This window comes from Bos mutus, chromosome X (genome assembly GCF_027580195.1).
Source record: "Bos mutus isolate GX-2022 chromosome X, NWIPB_WYAK_1.1, whole genome shotgun sequence".
Classification (NCBI taxonomy): Eukaryota; Metazoa; Chordata; class Mammalia; order Artiodactyla; family Bovidae; genus Bos; species Bos mutus.
Genome location: NC_091646.1, coordinates 115,272,945 through 115,293,088, shown reverse-complemented (window position 1 = coordinate 115,293,088; position 20,144 = coordinate 115,272,945). Strand labels below are relative to the sequence as shown.

The window sequence follows — 20,144 nt, the reverse complement described above, 5'->3', positions numbered from 1 at the left end:
GAGTCCAGGTCTGGCCCCTGTGTCTTTCATCCCTTAGACCAGCAAGACTGCCAGATTGTGCTCTTCTCATGGCTAGAGCAAACGCATGAGACAGTGAGCCCTGGAAAGCACACACAGTTCAAGTCTATGCTTGTGCCAAAGCAAGTCACGTGGCTATGTCCAAAGTCAAGGAACAGGAAACTGTATTCCTTCAGTGGAGATGGTGTGGGAAGGGATAAGTAAATCGTTTTAAACAGTTATCTCTTCACCATGGTTGCAAAGAAACTTCATGGCTGTAATTTCATTTAATCCTTACAATTTATACTCAGACTTAAAGCAGGAGCAGGGAACATTTTACAAGCTAACTATTTTACAAGGGTACTAGGGACACCAAGAAGTTAAGACCAAACTTAAATACTTGATAAAGTGATGTAAGGCCCTGGTCTTCTGATTTGCAGGCCAGCATTCTTTCTATCACACCAGCCCTCATCCTTATTAGCTTTATCTTAATGGACAACTTTGCTGAAGTCACAACCGTAAGGGACAAAGGCAAAAATGCAGACTGTAGACATGATTATTTTTTTGTAAAACAAACAAACAAATATATGTATTATAGTTCTCTTTCTCTACTCTAGCTCTTTGAGATATCAGTGCCTTTGACATCAGTACCTGAATTAGTGCCTGTTAAAGTTGCCAACCATACAGGTTGTAAGTGCTTCCCAACGGCTCCCCGCCATCCATTCTCAATTATTAGAAGATCCATCCAGATCCCAGAAGAAGATCGGTAAGCCTTAGACTTGTTACACTTGTTAAGCCTTTCTTACACTATGCTTGCTCTTGCCTTGCTGAAGCTGTGTGTGGAGAATCCGTCATTAATTACAGAGTCGTCTCTCTTGCTTCAAGCTCTTTCTCTTTTAGGTTCCAACACATATCTGTGGGTAATAAGTGTTTGGCAAGTATATTTTTTACTAGGTGTTACTTGTATATTGCAGGATGTCAAAAAGCTCAGTGGCTGTGAACTCAGCATGCCAACTTGTGGGCACCTTTGTTAATATGCATAGTTTGATGCAGTTGTAAAACTCAACTCCAGCCTCAAATTTGGCATCTGTCCCCTCATTCCAGAACAAGCATTAGATAAAACTCATTTCAGGCTATTTATATATTTAAGTCCCAAAGTTAGGAGGGAAAAACGGCTCCTGGCATCATCGGAGAGCGGCAAAGCTATCTGCTTCTGATTTGGGCATTTTTTTAAAGCCCTCCTCTTAAGTTTACAAAGTGGGAAATTGTATTTTAAATGAAAATGACTTAAACTTAATTTGACTAGACATTTTCTTGTGAGGATTTTGTGATTCTTTCTGAGACAGATTATGACACCCTAAAGTGTTCTGAAATCAAAGGTCAGAGTCATTGATTTGGGGAAAAAAGAATTTAATACAGAGAATCAAAGGGCAAATTACAATCATTGAATAAAAATATGAAGTAATTAAGTTGGAGACTTTGATCTTGCAGAAGTAAAGGAGGAAATGCACTGTGTGAGTGGCTAGTGAAGGAGTCAGCCTTAAGCCAAGCAGACCCCTCTAACCTTTCTCAAGTAGAAGAGAAAGCTCATGGAAAAGGAACATTTACAAAATTTTCCTGCTGTCCTGGCCAGCGTTCTTATCTCCATTTTACAGACAATAATGCTTAGGAGCGGTGTTAGAACACTGTTTACTTTTGGTAAATAAGCTTTGTTGACAGCTAATTTGCATAGATTTTAACACCAATCCTCTTAAAAAGATTATAACTTTCCAAAATTACAGTTTCATTTCCAAAGGTTTCCACAGAGAATATTTGTAATTACAGAATTACTATCTAATAACATCATCTTCATAAATATGAATTAAGCTCCTGAAAATCTTCACTGTTCTCTACTCAGAAATGTATGCAACATTAAAAAAAATGTTCCAAAGGTATGATTACCTTTGAAAGCTTTAAAATATGATTTATTGTCTTCTTTTCCTAGCTGCTCCCATTCCAAGAAGCTCTGTCCTGTTGACATGCTCTGGGATAGCAACAAATGTAAATGTGTTTTACAGGAGGAGAATCCACTCGCCGGAATGGAAGGTAATGATTGCAGTGGTGAAACAATAACAATAGCAACTAGTATTTATTGACACAATTTAAAGCAATTGTGTAAGCTTTTTATACATATCAACTAATTTACTCCTCCCAACAATCCTATAACGTATACCTCTTTTCCTATAATGTATACCTCTTTTCCTTTACAATCCTATAACGGAACACCTCTTTTCCTCTTTTCTTTTTACAATTACAAAATGGACACAACCAGGATGTCTAGTAATTTTTCTCAAGGTCACACAGCTAAGACTGATAGAAGCAGTGAGATTCCAGAGCCTTTTCGTATAATTATATAGTAAGTCCACCAGTGCATCATTCAGCTCTTTAATCTTAAAGCCCCAAATGATTAGAGCATCTCAAAGCAATGGATTTCAAAAAAAGAGTCCGAAATGCAGTACTTGGATACAATCTCAAAAACGACAGAATGATCTCTGTTCGTTTCCAAGGCAAACCATTCAGTATCACAGTAATCCAAGTCTATGCCCCAAGCAGTAACGCTGAAGAAGCTGAAGTTGAACGGTTCTATGAAGACCTCCAAGACCTTTTAGAACTAACACCCCAAAAAGATGTCCTTTTCATTATAGGGGACTGGAATGCAAAAGTAGGAAGTCAAGAAACACGTGGAGTAACAGGCAAATTTGGCCTTGGAATACGGAATGAAGCAGGGCAAAGACTAATAGAGTTTTCCCAAGAAGATGCACTGGTCATAACAAACACACTCTTCCAACAACACAAGAGAAGACTCTATACATGGACATCACCAGATGGTCAACACCGAAATCAGATTGATTATATTCTTTGCAGCCAAAGATGGAGAAGCTCTATACAGTCAGCAAAAACAAGACCAGGAGCTGACTGTGGCTCAGACCATGAACTCCTTATTGCCAAATTCAGACTTAAATTGAAGAAAGTAGGGAAAACCACTAGACCATTCAGGTATGACCTAAATCAAATCCTTTATGATTATACAGTGGAAGTGAGAGATTTAAGGGCCTAGATCTGATAGATAGAGTGCCTGATGAACTATGGAATGAGGTTCGTGACATTGTACAGGAGACAGGGATCAAGACCATCCCCATGGAAAAGAAATGCAAAAAAGCAAAATGGCTGTCTGGGGAGGCCTTACAAATAGCTGTGAAAAGAAGAGAAGCGAAAAGCAAAGGAGAAAAGGAAAGACAGAAGCATCTGAATGCACAGTTCCAAAGAATAGCAAGAAGAGATAAGAAAGCCTTCTTCAGCAATCAATGCAAAGAAATAGAGGAAAACAACAGAATGGGAAAGACTAGGGATCTCTTAAGGAAAATCAGAGATACCAAAGGAACATTTCATGCAAAGATGGGCTCGATAAAGGACAGAAATAGTATGGACCTAACAGAAGCAGAAGATATTAAGAAGAGATGGCAAGAATACACAGAAGAACTGTACAAAAAAGATCTTCACGACCCAGATAATCACGATGGTGTGATCACTCACCTAGAGCCAGACATCCTGGAATGTGAAGTCAAGTGGGCCTTAGAAAGCATCACTACGAACAAACTAGTGGAGGTGATGGAATTCCAGTTGAGCTATTCCAAATCCTGAAAGATGATGCTGTGAAAGTGCTGCACTCAATATGCCAGCAATTTTGGAAAACTCAGCAGTGGCTACAGGACTGGAAAATGTCAGTTTTCATTCCAATCCCAAAGAAAGGCCATGCCAAAGAATGCTCAAACTACCGCACAATTGCACTCATCTCACACGCTAGTAAAGTCATGCTCAAAATTCTCCAAGTCAGGCTTCAGCAATATGTGAACCGTGAACTTCCTGATGTTCAAGCTGGTTTTAGAAAAGGCAGAAGAACCAGAGATCAAATTGCCAACACCCGCTGGATCATGGAAAAAGCAAGAGAGTTCCAGAAAAGCATCTATTTCTGCTTTATTGACTATGCCAAAGCCTTTGACTGTGTGGATCACAATAAACTGTGGAAAATTCTGAAAGAGATGGGAATACCAGACCACCTGATCTGCCTCTTGAGAAATTTGTATGCAGGTCAGGAAGCAACAGTTAGAACTGGACATGGAACAACAGACTGGTTCCAAACAGGAAAAGGAGTTCATCAAGGCTGTATATTGTCACCCTGTTTATTTAACTTATATGCAGAGTACATCATGAGAAACACTGGACTGGAAGAAACACAAGCTGGAATCAAGATTGCCGGGAGAAATATCAATAACCTCAAATATGCAGATGACACCACCCTTATGGCAGAAAGTGAAGAGGAACTCAAAAGCCTCTTGATGAAAGTGAAAGTGGAGAGTGAAAAAGTTGGCTTAAAGCTCAACATTCAGAAAACGAAGATCATGGCATCCGGTCCCATCACTTCATGGGAAATAGATGGGGAAACAGTGGAAACAGTGTCAGACTTTATTTTTCTGGGCCCCAAAATCACTACAGATGGTGACTGCAGCCATGAAATTAAAAGACGCTTACTCCTTGGAAGGAAAGTTGTGACCAACCTAGATAGCATATTGAAAAGCAGAGATATTACTTTGCCAACAAAGGTTCGTCTAGTCAAGGCTATGGTTTTTCCTGTGGTCATGTATGGATGTGAGAGTTGGACTGTGAAGAAGGCTGACCGCTGAAGAATTGATGCTTTTGAACTGTGGTGTTGGAGAAGACTCTTGAGAGTCCCTTGGACTGCAAGGAGATCCAACCAGTCCATTCTGAAGGAGATCAGCCCTGGGATTTCTTTGGACGGAATGATGCTAAAGCTGAAACTCCAGTACTTTGGCCACGTCATGCGAAGAGTTGACTCATTGGAAAAGACTCTGATGCTGGGAGGGATTGGGGGCAAGAGGAGAAGGGGACGACAGAGGATGAGATGGCTGGATGGCATCACTGACTCGTTGGACATGAGTCTGGGTGAACTCCGGGAGTTGGTGATGGACAGGGAGGCCTGGCGTGCTGCGATTCATGGGGTCACAAAGAGTCAGACACAACTGAGCAACTGATCTGATCTGATCTGATCTGATAACCTTTAATGAAAGCCGCTTCAGAACTAAACACGAGTCAACCACATTTTACTAAGCTTTTTGTATAAAAACCTCACAGGAACCTAAGGTAATTTTGGACTTGGTTTCTTTTATCTGTGTCTTGTGAAAACATGCCAGTAACTTGAGAAAATGGTGAATAAGAGAAGACTTCTTCTGACACAAGGGTAAAGTCAAAGCAAGACACAGCTCTTGGACTCAGGGGAGTTGGGAAGCAGATGAGCTTGGCTCTCATCATTCCACATAACTCTTAACACTCTGATTTTTGATCATAAACATCTGCCTGAAAACAAATGCACTTTTTATTAATTTCCAAGGTAACTTGACATGATTCCACTGTAAAGATCACAAGGACTCATATGTTTTGAACCTTGCTTGTTTTTCCAACTGTGATCTACAAGCAAGATTAATAAGGAGTAAACTGTAAGGAATCTGTCCCAGAAACTGTAAATAACAAGCTCACCTTATGCTTCTGTCTCTCAGTTTCCAAATGTTTTCATGAAAGCTCAGCCCAGGGTTTGATGGAACCTTAAAGTTCATGTAGTTTAAATGACCATGCATATCTTTTTGAAAATTGAAGTATAGTTGATTTACAATGCTTCAGGTATACAGCAAAGTGCTTCAGTCATATATATACACATATACATACACACACATCCATATATATTCTTTTTCAAATTCTTTTCTGTTGTTACAAGATATTGAATATACTTCCCTGTGTTATACAGTACGTCCTAGTGTTTTATGTATAGTAGTGTGTAAATGTTAATCCCAAAGATGATGAATGTGAAAGTGAATTTGCTCAGTTGTGTCTGACTCTTTGAGACCCCAGGGACTGTAGCCTACCAGGCTCCTCCATCCATGGAATTTTCCAAGCAAGAGTACTGGAGTGGGTTGCCATTTTCTTCCCCAGGGGATCTTCCCAATCCAGCAATTGAACCTGAGTCTCCCACATTGCAGACAGACGTTTTACCATCTGAGCCACCAGGGAAGCCCTTGTTAATCCCAAACTCCTAATTTATCCTCTCCTCCCTTTCCCTTTGGTAACTGTCTTCTGTATCTGTGAGTCTATTTCTGTTTTGTAAATGAGTTCATTTGTATCATTTTTTTAAGATTCCACATATAAGTGATATCATATATTTGTCTTTGTCCCACTCACTTCACTGAGTATGATAATCTCTAGGTCTATCCATGTTGCTGCAAATGGTATTATTTCATTGCTTTTTATGGCTGAGTAGTATTCCTTTGGAAGGAATGATGCTAAAGCTGAAACTCCAGTACTTTGGCCACCTCATGCAAAGAGTTGACTCATTGGAAAAGACTCTGATGCTGGGAGGGATTGGGAGCAGGAGGAGAAGGGGACGACAGAGGATGAGATGGCTACATGGCACCACTGACTTGATGGACATGAGTCTGGGTGAACTCCAGGAGTTGGTGATGGACAGGGAGGCCTGGTGTGCTGTGATTCATGGGGTCGCAAAGAGTCGGACACGACTGAGCAACTGAACTTAACTGATTCTGTTTAAAACACTTCTATTAGCTTTCCATAGCCAGAAAAATTCCAGATTCCTTAGAATTGCATTTAAAGTCCTTCAAGCCTCTGAATATACTCAACATTTTTAGTTTCATATGTCCTCATACACAGTCTTAAGTTCAGTGAGACTAGAGCATTCATCATTGCTGAAACATGCCATTTATTTTCACGCCTAGCCTGTACCATTGATTCTCATACTTTGGTGAGCATAAGTAGAGTATGGGAAAGAGCTTATGAAAAATGAACATTTCAAAGGAAAAAAGTTAAAGTGCACGTTTCAACAAAGCAGAAACAGTCTCATAGATAGAAATAATTGGTGGTTGCCAGAGAGGAGGGGGAGCCTGGTGGGCTGCCGTCTATGGGGTCGCACAGAGTCGGACACGGCTGAAGCGACTTAGCAGCAGCAGCAGCAGTATTCCATTATGCATATGTACACCATCTTTTATCCATTCACCTATTGGTGGACATTTAGATTGCTTCCATTTCTTGGCTATTGTAAACAGTGCTAACATTGGGGTGCATGTATCTTTTCAAATTATAGTTTTCACCATTTCCAGATATGTGTCCAGGAGTGGAATAGCTGGGTTATCGGGTAACTCCATAATGCCCATGTTGATTTTGAATGTCATGTACATCCTTCCCACCAAGTCTTCATCTGTCCTCTGCTACAATATACATCAGTCATGAGGAAACTTGCCAAACTCACTGAGGCATTCCGGTTACACTAGGCACAGTCTTGTTGCTAGTAAACTATATGGAACCTGCATATCTTTCTCTCTTTCTCTCTAGGACAGTGCTGTCCAATGGAGTTACAGTGAGAGTTATATATATAACTTATATTTTATAGTACTCTCACTAAAAAGGTCAAAATAAGATTAAAGTTATTTCTAATGTGTTTTACTTAATCTAAAATATTTTTTAAAACACTCATTTCAGTGTGTAAGCAATATAAAATCCATCAATGATATATATCTTCATTCTTGTGCTAAGTCCTTGAAATCGAGTGTGTATTTTACACTTACAACACATCTCAATTCAAACTTGCCATTGCATGCTCTGTCTGGCCTGGAGCTATCATATTGGACATCCCAGCTCTAGAGTATCAACTCGTTAGTTTAGGTTTACCCTCTAGAACCATGTCATACCGACTAGTTCTTTCTCCATGTGACCCATTTTTAAAGTTAGAAAGTTATTGTTTGGAATCTAAAAAGTGGTACCAATGAATTTATTTACAAAACAGAAATAGAGTCACAAGTATAGAAGACAAACTTATGGCTACCAAGGGGGAAAGGTTCAGTTCAGTTCAGTTCAGTCGCTCAGTCGTGTCCAACTCTTTGCGACCCCATGGACTGCAGTACGCCAGGCTTCAGATTGGGTTTAACAGATACTCACTGAAAGTGAAAAGTGAATGTTAGTTGCTCAGTTGTGTCCAACTCTTCACGACCCAATGGACTGTAGCCCACCAGGCTCCTCCATCCACGAGATTTTCCAGGCAAGAATACTGAAGTGGGCTGCCATTCCCTTCTCCAGGGGATCTTCCTGACGCAGGGATCAAACCTAGGTCTCTCGAATTGCAGGCAGATTCTTTACCATCTGAGCCACCAAGGAAGTCCCAGATAAACACTGCTGCTGCTGCTGCTGCTGCTAAGTCACTTCAGTCGTGTCCAACTCTGTGCAACCCCATAGACGGCAGCCCACCAGGCTCTGCTGTCCCTGGGATTCTCCAGGCAAGAACACTGGAGTGGGTTGCCATTTCCTTCTCCAGTGCATAAAAGTGAAAAGTGAAAGTGAAGTCACTCAGTTGTGCCCGACTCTTAGTGACCCCATGGACTGTAGCCTACCAGGCTCCTCTGTCCATGGGCTTTTCCAGGCAAGAGTACTGGAGTGGGGTGCCATTGCCTTCTCCACCAGATAAACACTACTATATATAAAAGAGATACACAACAAGGACCTACCGTATAGCACAGGGAACTCTATGCAATACTCTGGAATGACTTATAATGGAAAAGAATCTAAAAAAGAGTGGATATATGTGTAACCAATTCACTTTGCTGTACTTCTAAAACTAACACAATATTGTAGATCATCTACATTCCAATAAAAATAGGTCCCAAAAAGAAAGCTATTGTGGAAAACTGTATACATAGCACTTAAGGTGGTTCTAGTTAAGGTTTCCCTGGAACACAGCTCCTGGGAGAGAGATTGGCATTCAGGAGTTTACTTGCAGGAATGCATTCAAAGGTGAAGGGGCAGGGGCAGGACTTGGCAGGGGGAGAAGTTGAACTGTATGGCAGTTGCTGAGAGGTGTTAGCCAAGCCTGTTGGGGGATGTCTCAAATTGAGACAGAGGGGCTGGGTCCTATGGATTGGTCACTGGATATGGGCTTCCTCTAGAGGGGATATAACCTTGGGGGAGCTAGCTTCTTTCTGCTGAAGGTAATTCCTGCAGAGGGACCTAGCTGGTATACATGTATTATGAGTAGGGAAAGCAATGAAAAAAGAGAGGCATGCTCTGAGCGGGGGAAAAATGAGTGCTCAGAGCTGCAAGGGAGAGAACCCAGCACATCAGGGTGCTGGAAGACGTTCAGCATGGTGAGGACATAGAGACAGGGGGCTGGGTAGATATGAGAGAGGAAGCCAGGGGGCTTCACAGGAGACCTTGTGAACCGTGTCCCAGAGCTTGGATGTGGTATTAAACACAAAACAAAACCACGCAACTAGTTCAAGTGGACAGTGACAGCACCAGTTAGGAGTTCAACAAAATCAACCCAGTGACAGTGTACAAGAGAAGAGATTGGCTTGGGGCAAGCAAGGATGAAGGGAACCTTTTGGGAAGTTGTGGCAATGATGGAAGTGAGAGGCAGGAGGTAGCCTAGATCACAATCATTTCTAATTTTCATCTTCCACAGTGCAGTTGACATGGGCCAAGTTCACAGTCACTTCTCAAGTGGACTCATCAAACTCATGACGTGTACTGAGCTTACTGTTCACTAAATACTTTTCCCCCACATACATGTGGCTATTAAGCCAACTGCCTTTCTCCAATGACTTCTCTTCCCTGAATGAGGACATGTGAGTTAGTGAACTGAAGTCCAATTTCATCTTGTTAGATTTAGGCCATTGCACTAAACCGTTTCCCAAAACAAAAACAGAAAACTAACAGTACCAAAAAAAGAAAAAAAAAGGCGGGGGGGGGGGGAGTCCTGATTCTGGATTTTAATTCCTTCTGCTGCTGCTGCTAAGTCGCTTCAGTCATGTCCGACTCTGTGTGACCCCATAGACGGCAGCCCACCAGGCTCCACTGTCCCTGGGATTCTCCAGGCAAGAACACTGGAGTGGGTTGCTATCTCCTTCTCCAATGCATGAGAGTGAAAAGTGAAAGTGAAGTTGCTCAGTCACTTCCGACTCTTCGCGGTCCCATGGACTGCAGCCCACCAGGCTTCTCCATCCATGGGATTTTCCAGGCAAGAGTACTGGAGTAGGGTGCCATTGCCTTCTCCGCCAGACACCCACAAATTCAAGAATTTACTTGGAAAAATTCTATCAGTTTATTGATCAAAATGATAAATGGAACAAGGCTGAGGACCTAACACATTGGTATCCCATCATCAACTTCCCTAAGATTGAAATTGAAAGCCAGTACTTCTGGGTATCGCCCTTAGCTAGTTACTGCTTCACTCAGTTCTCCTATATCGTTTCTCTGTTAGTTTTAACTTGTCTGTAAGGACTGAGGTCGGCCATGGCCAACTACATTGCTGAAGCTCAGCAAATACCTGGTAGACTGTTTCCCTAAATCACCTATCCAAGAACGGAGTTGGGCTGGCCGGAAGTGTTCTAAGAGAGTCTCTACTGCCACCTAGTGATCCATGCAAATCTTTTCAGAGCTTCTATCTAGTCTTATCTTGTTCCAAAGTGACACATGCTTTACTGGGATATGCTTTACAAAGCTTACCTTTTTCCTCTTCATACAATTCAGAATGGCGTATCCCCAGATCTGGCCTTTCAACACCCATTCCACATGAGCCCTCAAAGATCATCAACCACAGAGCAGTTAAGCCTATGAGGTTGGACAACACAAGATTTTGAAATATCATTAATGGCCAGATGAAAATAAATGATGCTTGCTCCTTGAAAGGAAAGCTATGAAAAACCTAGACAGCCTATTAAAAAGCAAAAGCAAAGACATCACTATGCTGACAACGTCCATACAGTCAAAGCTATGATTTTTCCAGGAGTCATGTACAGATGTAAGAGTTGGACCATAAAGAAGGCTGAGTGCCAAAGAATTGATGCCTTCGAATTGTGGTGCTAGAAAAGACTCTTGAGAGTCCCTTGGACTGCAAGATCAAATTAGTCAATCCAGAAGGAAATCAACCCTGAATATTCACTGAAAGGACTGTGTTGAAGCTCCAATCCTATGGCCACCTGATGCAAACTCACTGGAAAAGAGCCAGATGCTGGGAAAGACTGAGGGAAGGATGAGAAGGGGGTGACAGAGGATGAGGTGGTTGGATGGCATCACTGACTCAATGGACATGAGTATGAATGAACTCCGGGAGATAGTAAAGGACACAACAGCCTGGCATGCTGCAGTTCATGGAGTTGCAAAGAGTCAGACGACTTAGCAACTGAACAACAATGGCAAAGTGGGAGAGAAGCATGTTTGGGGAAGAAACTAAACAACTTTCCTCCAAGCCTTTTAAGAATACTAATGTGACATTTTCAGATTCTTCTAAAGGTTCTGTCTCTTCCAATGAATTTCAACTTGATCAGAATTGGAGGTGGAATACTAATTATCCAACTGTTTTGTACATTTTCTAGAAATATCTGTTAGCTAAGTGTGTCAAAAACTTCTCAGCACCTCCTCTCTGAGCCAACTGTATCTTCCAACAGATGTCTGTGGAATCAAAGTACATTGTCATGTTATATTTTTTTATACTAGAGTTATGACCTTCAGTGAGGAAATACACCTACCCATAGCCTGGAAGGTCTGTGTATTTCTACAATGTCCTAGTATTTCTGTTCTCTCCTTTTATTCTTCACCTAAAACTGGGAAGGAGTAGACTCGCAGTCCTTAGACATCCTGTATTTTATGACTGATACTTGGTTTTGCAAAGTTGCTTTTTTCAACTAGTCACAACCTAGTTGTGACATCTTGCTGCTGCTAAGTCGCTTCAGTCGTGTCCAACTCTGTGTGACCCCATAGACGGCAGCCTACCAGGCTCCCCCGTCCCTGGGATTCTCTAGGCAAGAACACTGGAGTGGGTTGCCATTTCCTTCTCCAGTGCATGAAAGTGAAAAGTGAAAGTGAAGTCGCTCAGTCGTGTCCGACCCTCAGCGACCCCACCAGGCTCCTCCATCCATGGGATTTTCCAGGCAGGAGTACTGGAGTGGGGTGCCATTGCCTTCTCTGAGTTGTGACATCTTAAAAAATCTTAATCTTAAAACATCTTAAAAAAAATCTTACCAAGATATTCAGCTTACAACATTTTTATAAAAAACTAAAGAGAACATGTGAATTCTGTGTTAGTATTGTGAAATCAGAGGTCAGTCTCCTTCATTCTGTGAAAATATTAAGGACAAAAATCTACAAAAACAGAGACTGGGTGAATCCAAGCTACTTTACAATGATGTAATGAATACAACCAACTTTGGTGATCCCATTCTCCATGCTACAGCTATTTGACCACTTTTCTGTTTTGGTTTAGATCACACTCACCTGCAGGAACTGGCTCTCTGTGGTCAGCACATGAAGTTTGATGAAGATCGTTGTGAGTGTGTCTGTAAAACGCCATGTCCCAGAGACCTCATCCAGCACCCAGAAAACTGCAGCTGCATTGAGTGCAGAGAGAGTCTGGAGAGCTGCTGCCAGAAGCACAAGATATTTCACCCAGACACCTGCAGGTGAGTGGCTTTTCACTTTTGCCTATATTTGACCCATTGACATTTAAAGTAAATACTAGTTAGATTTGGTGCAATTCCTTATTAAGCCAGTTTTATTCTTCATTGCCAAGCCCCCTTTTTGATAATAAAACAAAGATTTGGCAACTGAGTAAGTATATAGAGTGATGATTAATTGTGAAATCAAGAAAATTCTGTCTGCTGTAGCTGGCTTATGGATCTTCAGCAAAAACTAAAGTTGAAGATATATACACAATTATTTCAGATCAGCTGACTCTTTAGCTCAGTCTCTCTCTTAATATAGATTGACATATGTTTATTTTTTCCTTTGAGGAAGGGGATGCCATTGGATTTATATAACAAGAAATTTACTGATGAATAGAATGCTTACAAGTTAGCAGTTGTGCTTTAATAACCATGTGGGATAACCAGCCAGGATTTTATATTGACATCCTAAATATGAATCTGGAAAATTTACTCTGAAAATGTAATCAAAGCAGAACAGAGTTTTTCCTTAGAATTTAGTCCTTGATTCTGAATTCTCATGTTTATCTTCTTTTGTAACAGCTGTGAGGACAGATGCCCCTTTCGCCCCAGAACCTGTGCAAATGGAAAACCGGCATGTCCAAAGCATTGCCGCTTTCCAAAGGAGAAAAGGGCCACCCATGGGCTCCAGGATCGAGAAAATCCTTGAGTTAGCCTTGATCCCCAGTTCCCCATCCATGTCATTTAAACAGCATGCTGCTTTGCCAAGTTGCTGTCACTATTCCAGGTGTTAGGGAAAAAAAATCTGTTTTACATAGTACCATGGTGAATCCCGACCGACCTTCCATTAAACAACAGCTGAGGATTCCCTGGCTCACTGCCAAATGTCTTCTAACAGAAGATGCTCTGCACACCAGGGAATGGAGAGGAAGAAATCTCCCTTACCCTCCCCCTTTTTTTCGTGAGTGAAAAAGTTTTGATCATCATGGAGTGACAGGTACCATGTGATTAATTACTCAGAGCAGATGAGGCAATTTGCATAGTCTTTGAGTCCTTTGCTAATTGCAACTCTCTTGTGAACTATTTAGATTCTTTCTTATGCAGATCTTGATGTATATGATCAGCACTGATTATCTGATTACTGTCCAGCTTGTAGTTTTGAGTTTACCAAACTACTGTCTGTTGTTTTATATTTAAGTGTATTTAAAGAAAATAAACACATTTATTCAAGCCAGAGAATTTTGTGTGTTAATTAATATGCTGTAAATTTACTGCTGTAAATTTTATGCTAAAGAAAAAATATTTTAAAGAGAGAAAGGAATTCAGTAGTGGGAGATGTGGGAGAGACATGAACACACTAAAACTAGATTCCAGTTTTGGGAAACCAAAGGACTAGCTCTCAGAAGGTTTAAGATTTTAAACGAGGTTGAATAAATGTGACTCAAAAATCAGCTGAACTTCAGCCTTTCCTTTGAGATTCAGATTACCTTGACTTGACCTCTAGTTGAACTTGACTTGAAGGAGGAGAGCCCACTGATGTCCCTGACATCTCTGGGGGTGTATGTTTCTTCCAGCCACCTCCAGCTCCACGCTTCCGCATTTACTCAACTCTCGGTCTTATTCATATTTCAATTCTCATAGCCATATGATTCTTCTCTGTCCCACAGCTACCCAGGAAGGAAGCACAAGCCTTTTTCCTTTGCTTTTTTTACCCAAATACTCCCACAAATAACTTGTTGACGGCACAGACTTTACTGAAAAATTTGGTGTAACAGAGGGAATTTAGCAGCTTTAGCAGAACTAAGCTTTTTAGCCAAATAACTTAAAAACTGAGGTTCTCCCAAGCTTCTTGCATAGGTAGGTAGATAGATGCGTGCGTGCACACACACACACACACACACACAATTACAACATTTATTGCACACTTTGATAAATAGTTGTGTTCATGTTATCTCCCCACTACCCTGTGACCTCCTTACAATTGGAAATTGTGTCCTGATCAAACTTGTGTAAGCCAAGTTTCTCAGGGTGGAGCAGTACAATAAATAGAGAACAATAAACAAGTATAGCAAAAAATCCTTTTGTTTCTCCTGGAGCCAAATGATAGAATTATTGGATCCTGGTTCAAATGCCTGCCCTTCCTCTCTCAGGGTTCTAAGCAGTTCCCGAATTCTCCCAGCCATGGCCTCATCATTTACTGGTCTTGGTCCCATCACTCCTCTCCTGTCACTGTTCCCCTTGTCCACATTTTATGACCTTTATGTCAATGGGCCTTCTTTCTTCTAGGTGTACCATTTGATTCTCAGGCTTCTGACAGGATTCACAGGTAACGTGGCTGCTTAACTATATTAGGATTCAATTTCTTGCTTTGTCCCTTCATCCAGGTTCTACAACTCTCTCCGCAGTAGTATTCCCTTGAGAGCTGGGGCAGCAGATGGTCCAGGGACACTGCACAATTAAAGGAGTCACTTTGCTCATCTTCACTGGAGAAAAAGAGAGGTAGAAGCTCAGAGAAGAAAAGATCTGAACTGAAGGATAGGCTCTGCCAATTAATGGCATTATGAGGCCAAGCAACCTCATGGTACCTCAGTTTCCTCTCGGGCTAAACAGGTAGATAATCTCATCCACCTGTATCTGAGAGTTGTTAATTCACTCCACAAATGAAAACAATTTGAAAAATACAATGACCTTGACCCATTAAAGGGATTATTTCCCAAAAGAGAAACATGACTGTGAGCAAAATTCTTGGCTTATACTGGATTCCTGGATCTGCCCCAAATCAACTCAAACCACATTTTGGTTACTGGCTCTGGCTTCCTAATTGCCATTTAGATGGAGTATTATAGGGAATTCTGGACAAAACTATGGGAGATCTGGCTTTCTACTTCCAAAACCCATCCCCCCTGCTTTCTCTCCAACTCTCCACAATAACCACCAAGAGACTTGCACTTGGATCTCTGAGACTGGGTCTGGGCTGGGGTGGAGCTGGTCCTTAGGGTGGAGGTGGGGGAACTGGCCTTTTGCCTTATTAGAGTGCACTGGTCATTGTACAGGAATATTTGTCATACTAATAGCTTTGGAATGTGAGCTGCAATTTTTCAACTTGTAAAATTGTGTTGCAAAATAAAAATATGTGAGAAAGCCCAGAGAGCTTAAAGCAAACATAATAAATGCCAGCGATGCACGATGCCCCTGATCATCTGAGCCACAGGGCCAGAAAATGCATTAATAGGACAGCACAGATCATAAATCTGTGACTACAGCAGTGTGGTGGGAGGCCCTTTGGAGATGGAAACAGATTAGACAGCATAATGTTCAGAGCTGGATGAGACTAAAATACTGCCTGAGATACCTGATAAAGGAGATGACACAAATAATCCATTTTAAAGGCATTTAAGGAAAGGGTTGGATGAAAATTGTGAGCTTAATGGATTTGGTCATTTGTTCAACAAGAGGTGGACTTTGTTTAATTTACTCCTAACGTTTCGTGTTTTTTTTCATACTGTTCATGGGGTTCTCAAGGCAAGAATACTGAAGTGGTTTGCCATTCCCTTCTCCAGTGGACCACATTTTGTCAAATCTCTCCACCATGACCTGCCCGTCTTGGGTTGCCCCACGGGCATGACTTAGTTTCACTGAGTTAGACAAGGCTGTGGTCCTAGTGTGATTAGATTGACTAGTTTTCTGTGAGTATGGTTTCAGTGTGTTTGCCCTCTGATGCCCTCTTGCAATACCTACTGTCTTACTTGGGTTTCTCTTACCTTGGGCGTGGGGTATCTCTTCACGGCTGCTCCAGCAGAGCACAGCCATTGCTCCTTACCTTCGACGAGGGATATCTCCTCACCGCCGCCCTTCCTGACCTTCAATGTGGGATAGCTCCTCTAGGCCCTCCTGCACCCGAGCAGCCACGGCTCCTTGGATGTGGGGTTGGTCCTCCTAGCCTCCTTGGAAGGAAAGTTATGACCAACCTAGATAGCATATTCAAAAGCAGAGACATTACTTTGCCAACAAAGGTCCGTCTAGTCAAGGCTATGGTTTTTCCTGTGGTCATGTATGGATGTGAGAGTTGGACTGTGAAGAAGGCCAAGCGCCGAAGAGTTGATGCTTTTGAACTGTGTTGTTGGAGAAGACTCTTGAGAGTCCCTTGGACTGCAAGGAGATCCAACCAGTCCATTCTGAAGGAGATCAGCCCTGGGATTTCTTTGGACGGAATGATGCTAAAGCTGAAACTCCAGTACTTTGGCCACCTCATGCGAAGAGTTGATTCATTGGAAAAGACTCTGATGCAGGGAGGGATGGGGGGCAGGAGGAGAAGGGGATGACAGAGGATGAGATGGTTGGGTAGCTTCACCAATGCAATGGACAGGAGTTTGAGTAGGCTCCGGGAGTTGGTGATGGATAGGGAAGCCTGGCGTGTTGCAGTCCATGGGGTCGCAAAGAGTTGGACACGACTGGGTGACTGAACTGAACTGAATGTTTTGTATGGGAACAATGTCTTGCATATAGTAGGTCCCTAATAATTATTTAGTGGATAGTGAAGTATTATATGGATTCTGTGACCAGTGAATGGAAACTCATCTACCACTGGAATGGCCAATATGAACTCTCATTCTCCAGGGCTCTTTCCAGGGGGTTTTCATGATTCAGTATCTTACCTGAGCTTCTTTATAGCATAGCCATCAACTTTCAAGAGAGGTTCCAACAGGACATGCCCCAGTATATACGCACTCATTGAGCTTCTGCTATATCTCATTTACTGATGTCCCACTGGCCAAGCAAGTCACATGGCCAAGCATAGAGTTGATGTGGGAGGAGATTAGACAAGGGTGCAAATATAGGAAAATGGTTCACTGAAGGCTACCATGTAACAGTCTCCCACAGGGTTGGTTCCTGTCTTTAGCCACACATAGAGACCTGTTAGTCTCCATTGTTCTACAAGAGCTGAACTCTGGTCAGTGTCTTCGGGTTTCCACATACAGAGCCCAGGACCTGTGTTGTCTTTGTTCTGATCACTGTTCTGCATTTTGATTCTGTTTCTGATACATGGAAATCTTGAGGATCTTCTTTTGCCCACAGCTATAATGTGAATTCTCTTGTTTATGTCTCATTTTTCTTTCTGAAGCACAGTGAGAAGAGAGGAGTCTCAAAATATTAATTGAAAATGTCATCTTGGCTGTAAATCTGGCTCAGTATCAAGTCCTTTTCCCTTAGTAAGATCCTCTATCAGTCTGTTCCAGCCTTCCCTGGAGATAACTTTCTCCCATATGAACCCCTCCCCTTCTCTTACCCTGTGGAGTTATACAACAGCATTCACTGGCCAGTCAGCGCCTGTCTCTGTACCTTGGTCAAGTTCTACTTGGAATAATCTTGCTCCCAGCAGTTGCATGAGCACTTTTTACTTCCATTGGCAGCCAGAAATATTCTGAACTCCCAGTATTTTTCTTGTATTTCTTTTCCGGTATTTATCACCTCCCACCTTTTATCATAGATATTTACATATTCCTTAACTGTTTTGGTTTCTTGGGGATAAAGCACATGCCAATTTTTCCTTGCCTTGTGCCTTGTACATAGATAGCGGGTTCTCAATACAAATGCGGTGCCTTCCCACTCCAAAATTGTCCAAGAGCTCATTTACATATACATTTGCAAAGGGTTGAATTTCAAGGGAAGATGATATCTACTTTTATTTTATACCTTCTACACTTACAGGTCATTTTATACACCACTGGTACTGATTGCTCTCACTTTCTATTATGTGCAGTCAGAAGCCACTGCATGAAAGTATTTTAGTCTAATTTATTGGTTTACATGAAAATTCTCTAAAGGCATACCCTGATGCCATACATTTAGGCAGAACACTATAATTAGAATTATTCCCAGATTTACAGCTTCTTCATCCTGCTGCTACAACTTTTCTTGACTTTTAGAAAATAGCCTTTAATTGTGACCTTTGCTTAAGGTTTAACTGACTAAAAATGGAGTCTCAACCCATGTGAGATGGTGAAGTGTGTACAGAATCATGATTTATTTGCCTTTTAATGTTAAGTGCCTAGATCAGAGATGAACATGATGTTCAATGTTTTCAGACTTTGTTGGAACTGTAAACTTTACTGGCACAGCCTGCAGCTTTCTCAACCCCCTCCTCCACAGAGACTTGGCAACAGCATGCCTTTATTAATATCTGTTTATAAAGGTCAGCCTATCCTACAGTATTTAAAATACAAAGAACTTTTCAAGAAAAGTGGATTACTTTTTACCATTGATGAAAAATATATAAAAGCTGAAAAAGATGAAAAGTTTTAAAAACACACTGTGTTTAATATTCCTTGTATTCCCCACAAAACCTTTTACAGAGTAGGCACTTGGTAAATTGTTTGATGATAAAAATAGAAAATATTTATTCTTCTTTGAAAATAACTCAAGTTTTTTGAAGTATTGATTGGCATCAAGATCTTAGAAGATTCACAGTAGAATTGCCATCACTTTGCCGACAAAGGTCCGTATAGTCAAAGCTATGGTTTTTCCAGCAGTCATGTATGGATATAAGAGTTGGACCATAAAGAAGGCTGAGTGCTGAAGAATTGATGCTTTTGAATTGTGGTGCTGGAGAAGACTCTTGAGAGTCCCTTGAACTGCAAGGAGATCAAACTAGTCAATCCTAAAGGAAATCAACCCTGAATATTCATTGGAAGGACGGATGCTGAAGCTCCAATCCTTTGACTACCTGATGCGAAGAGCTGACTCACTGGAAAAGATCCTGATGCTGGGAAAGGCTGAAGGCAAAAGGAGAAGAGGGAGGCAGAGAATGAGATGGTTAGATAGCATTACCGACTCAATGAGCATGAATTTGAGCAAACTCCAGGAGACAGAGGACAGGGAAGCCTAGTGTGCTTCAGTCCATGGGGTCGCAAAGAGTCAGACACAACTTAGCGACTGAACAACAAACATTGTAATACGAACTATGGCAGTGGCAAGCTGGGAGATCAACAAATGAGGATTAACCTTCACTTATACTTTCCATGATTTCTACCCAATAGTTATTGTCTTGATTGTTGTTACTTAGGGGCTAAGTCATGTCTGACTCTTTTGCGACCCCATAGATTGTAGCCCACCAGGCTCCTGTGTTCATGGGATTTCCCAGGCAAGAATCCTGGAGTGGGTTGCCATTTCCTTCTCCAGGGGATCTTCCCAACCCAGGGATAGAACCCACGTCTCCTGCAGTGGCAGACTGAGTCTTTACCACTGAGCCACCAGGGAAGCCTATTGTCTCACTGCTGCTGCTGCTGCTGCTAAGTCGATTCAGTCGTGTCCGACTCTGTGCGACCCCACAGACGGCAGCCCACTAGGCTCCCCCATCCCTGGGATCCTCCAGGCAAGAACACCAGAGTGGGTTGCCATTTCCTTCTCCAATGCATGAAAGTGAAAAGTGAAAGTGAAGTCGCTCAGTCGTGTCTGACTCTTAGCGACCCCATGGACTGCAGCCCACCAGGCTCCTCCGCCCATGCGATGTTCCACGCAAGAGTACTGGAATGGGGTGCCATTGCCTTCTATTGCAAACATGAAAAAGAAGACCAAAACAGTGCTGTACCACCTGGTACT

The 20,144-nt window shown here is 41.9% G+C and overlaps 1 protein-coding gene across 2 annotated transcripts in view; it reads left to right on the top strand.

The window, feature by feature from the left end:
* The window catches only part of VEGFD (vascular endothelial growth factor D), a 46,316-nt gene extending 30,832 nt beyond the window's left edge, over positions 1 to 15,484 (top strand). Inside the window, exons 4-7 of one of the 2 annotated variants that reach the window (XM_070366229.1) lie at positions 615 to 763; positions 1,982 to 2,082; positions 12,368 to 12,563; positions 14,930 to 15,484. In XM_070366229.1, the coding sequence (XP_070222330.1) occupies positions 615 to 763; positions 1,982 to 2,082; positions 12,368 to 12,563; positions 14,930 to 15,005 (522 nt within the window). In that variant the 3' untranslated portion in view covers positions 15,006 to 15,484. Of the gene's footprint in view, positions 1 to 614; positions 764 to 1,981; positions 2,083 to 12,367; positions 12,564 to 13,127; positions 13,785 to 14,929 lie in introns of those variants that run through there. The other variant, XM_005903114.3, reaches the window with a different exon arrangement.
* The last annotated feature ends 4,660 nt before the right edge of the window (positions 15,485 to 20,144 follow it).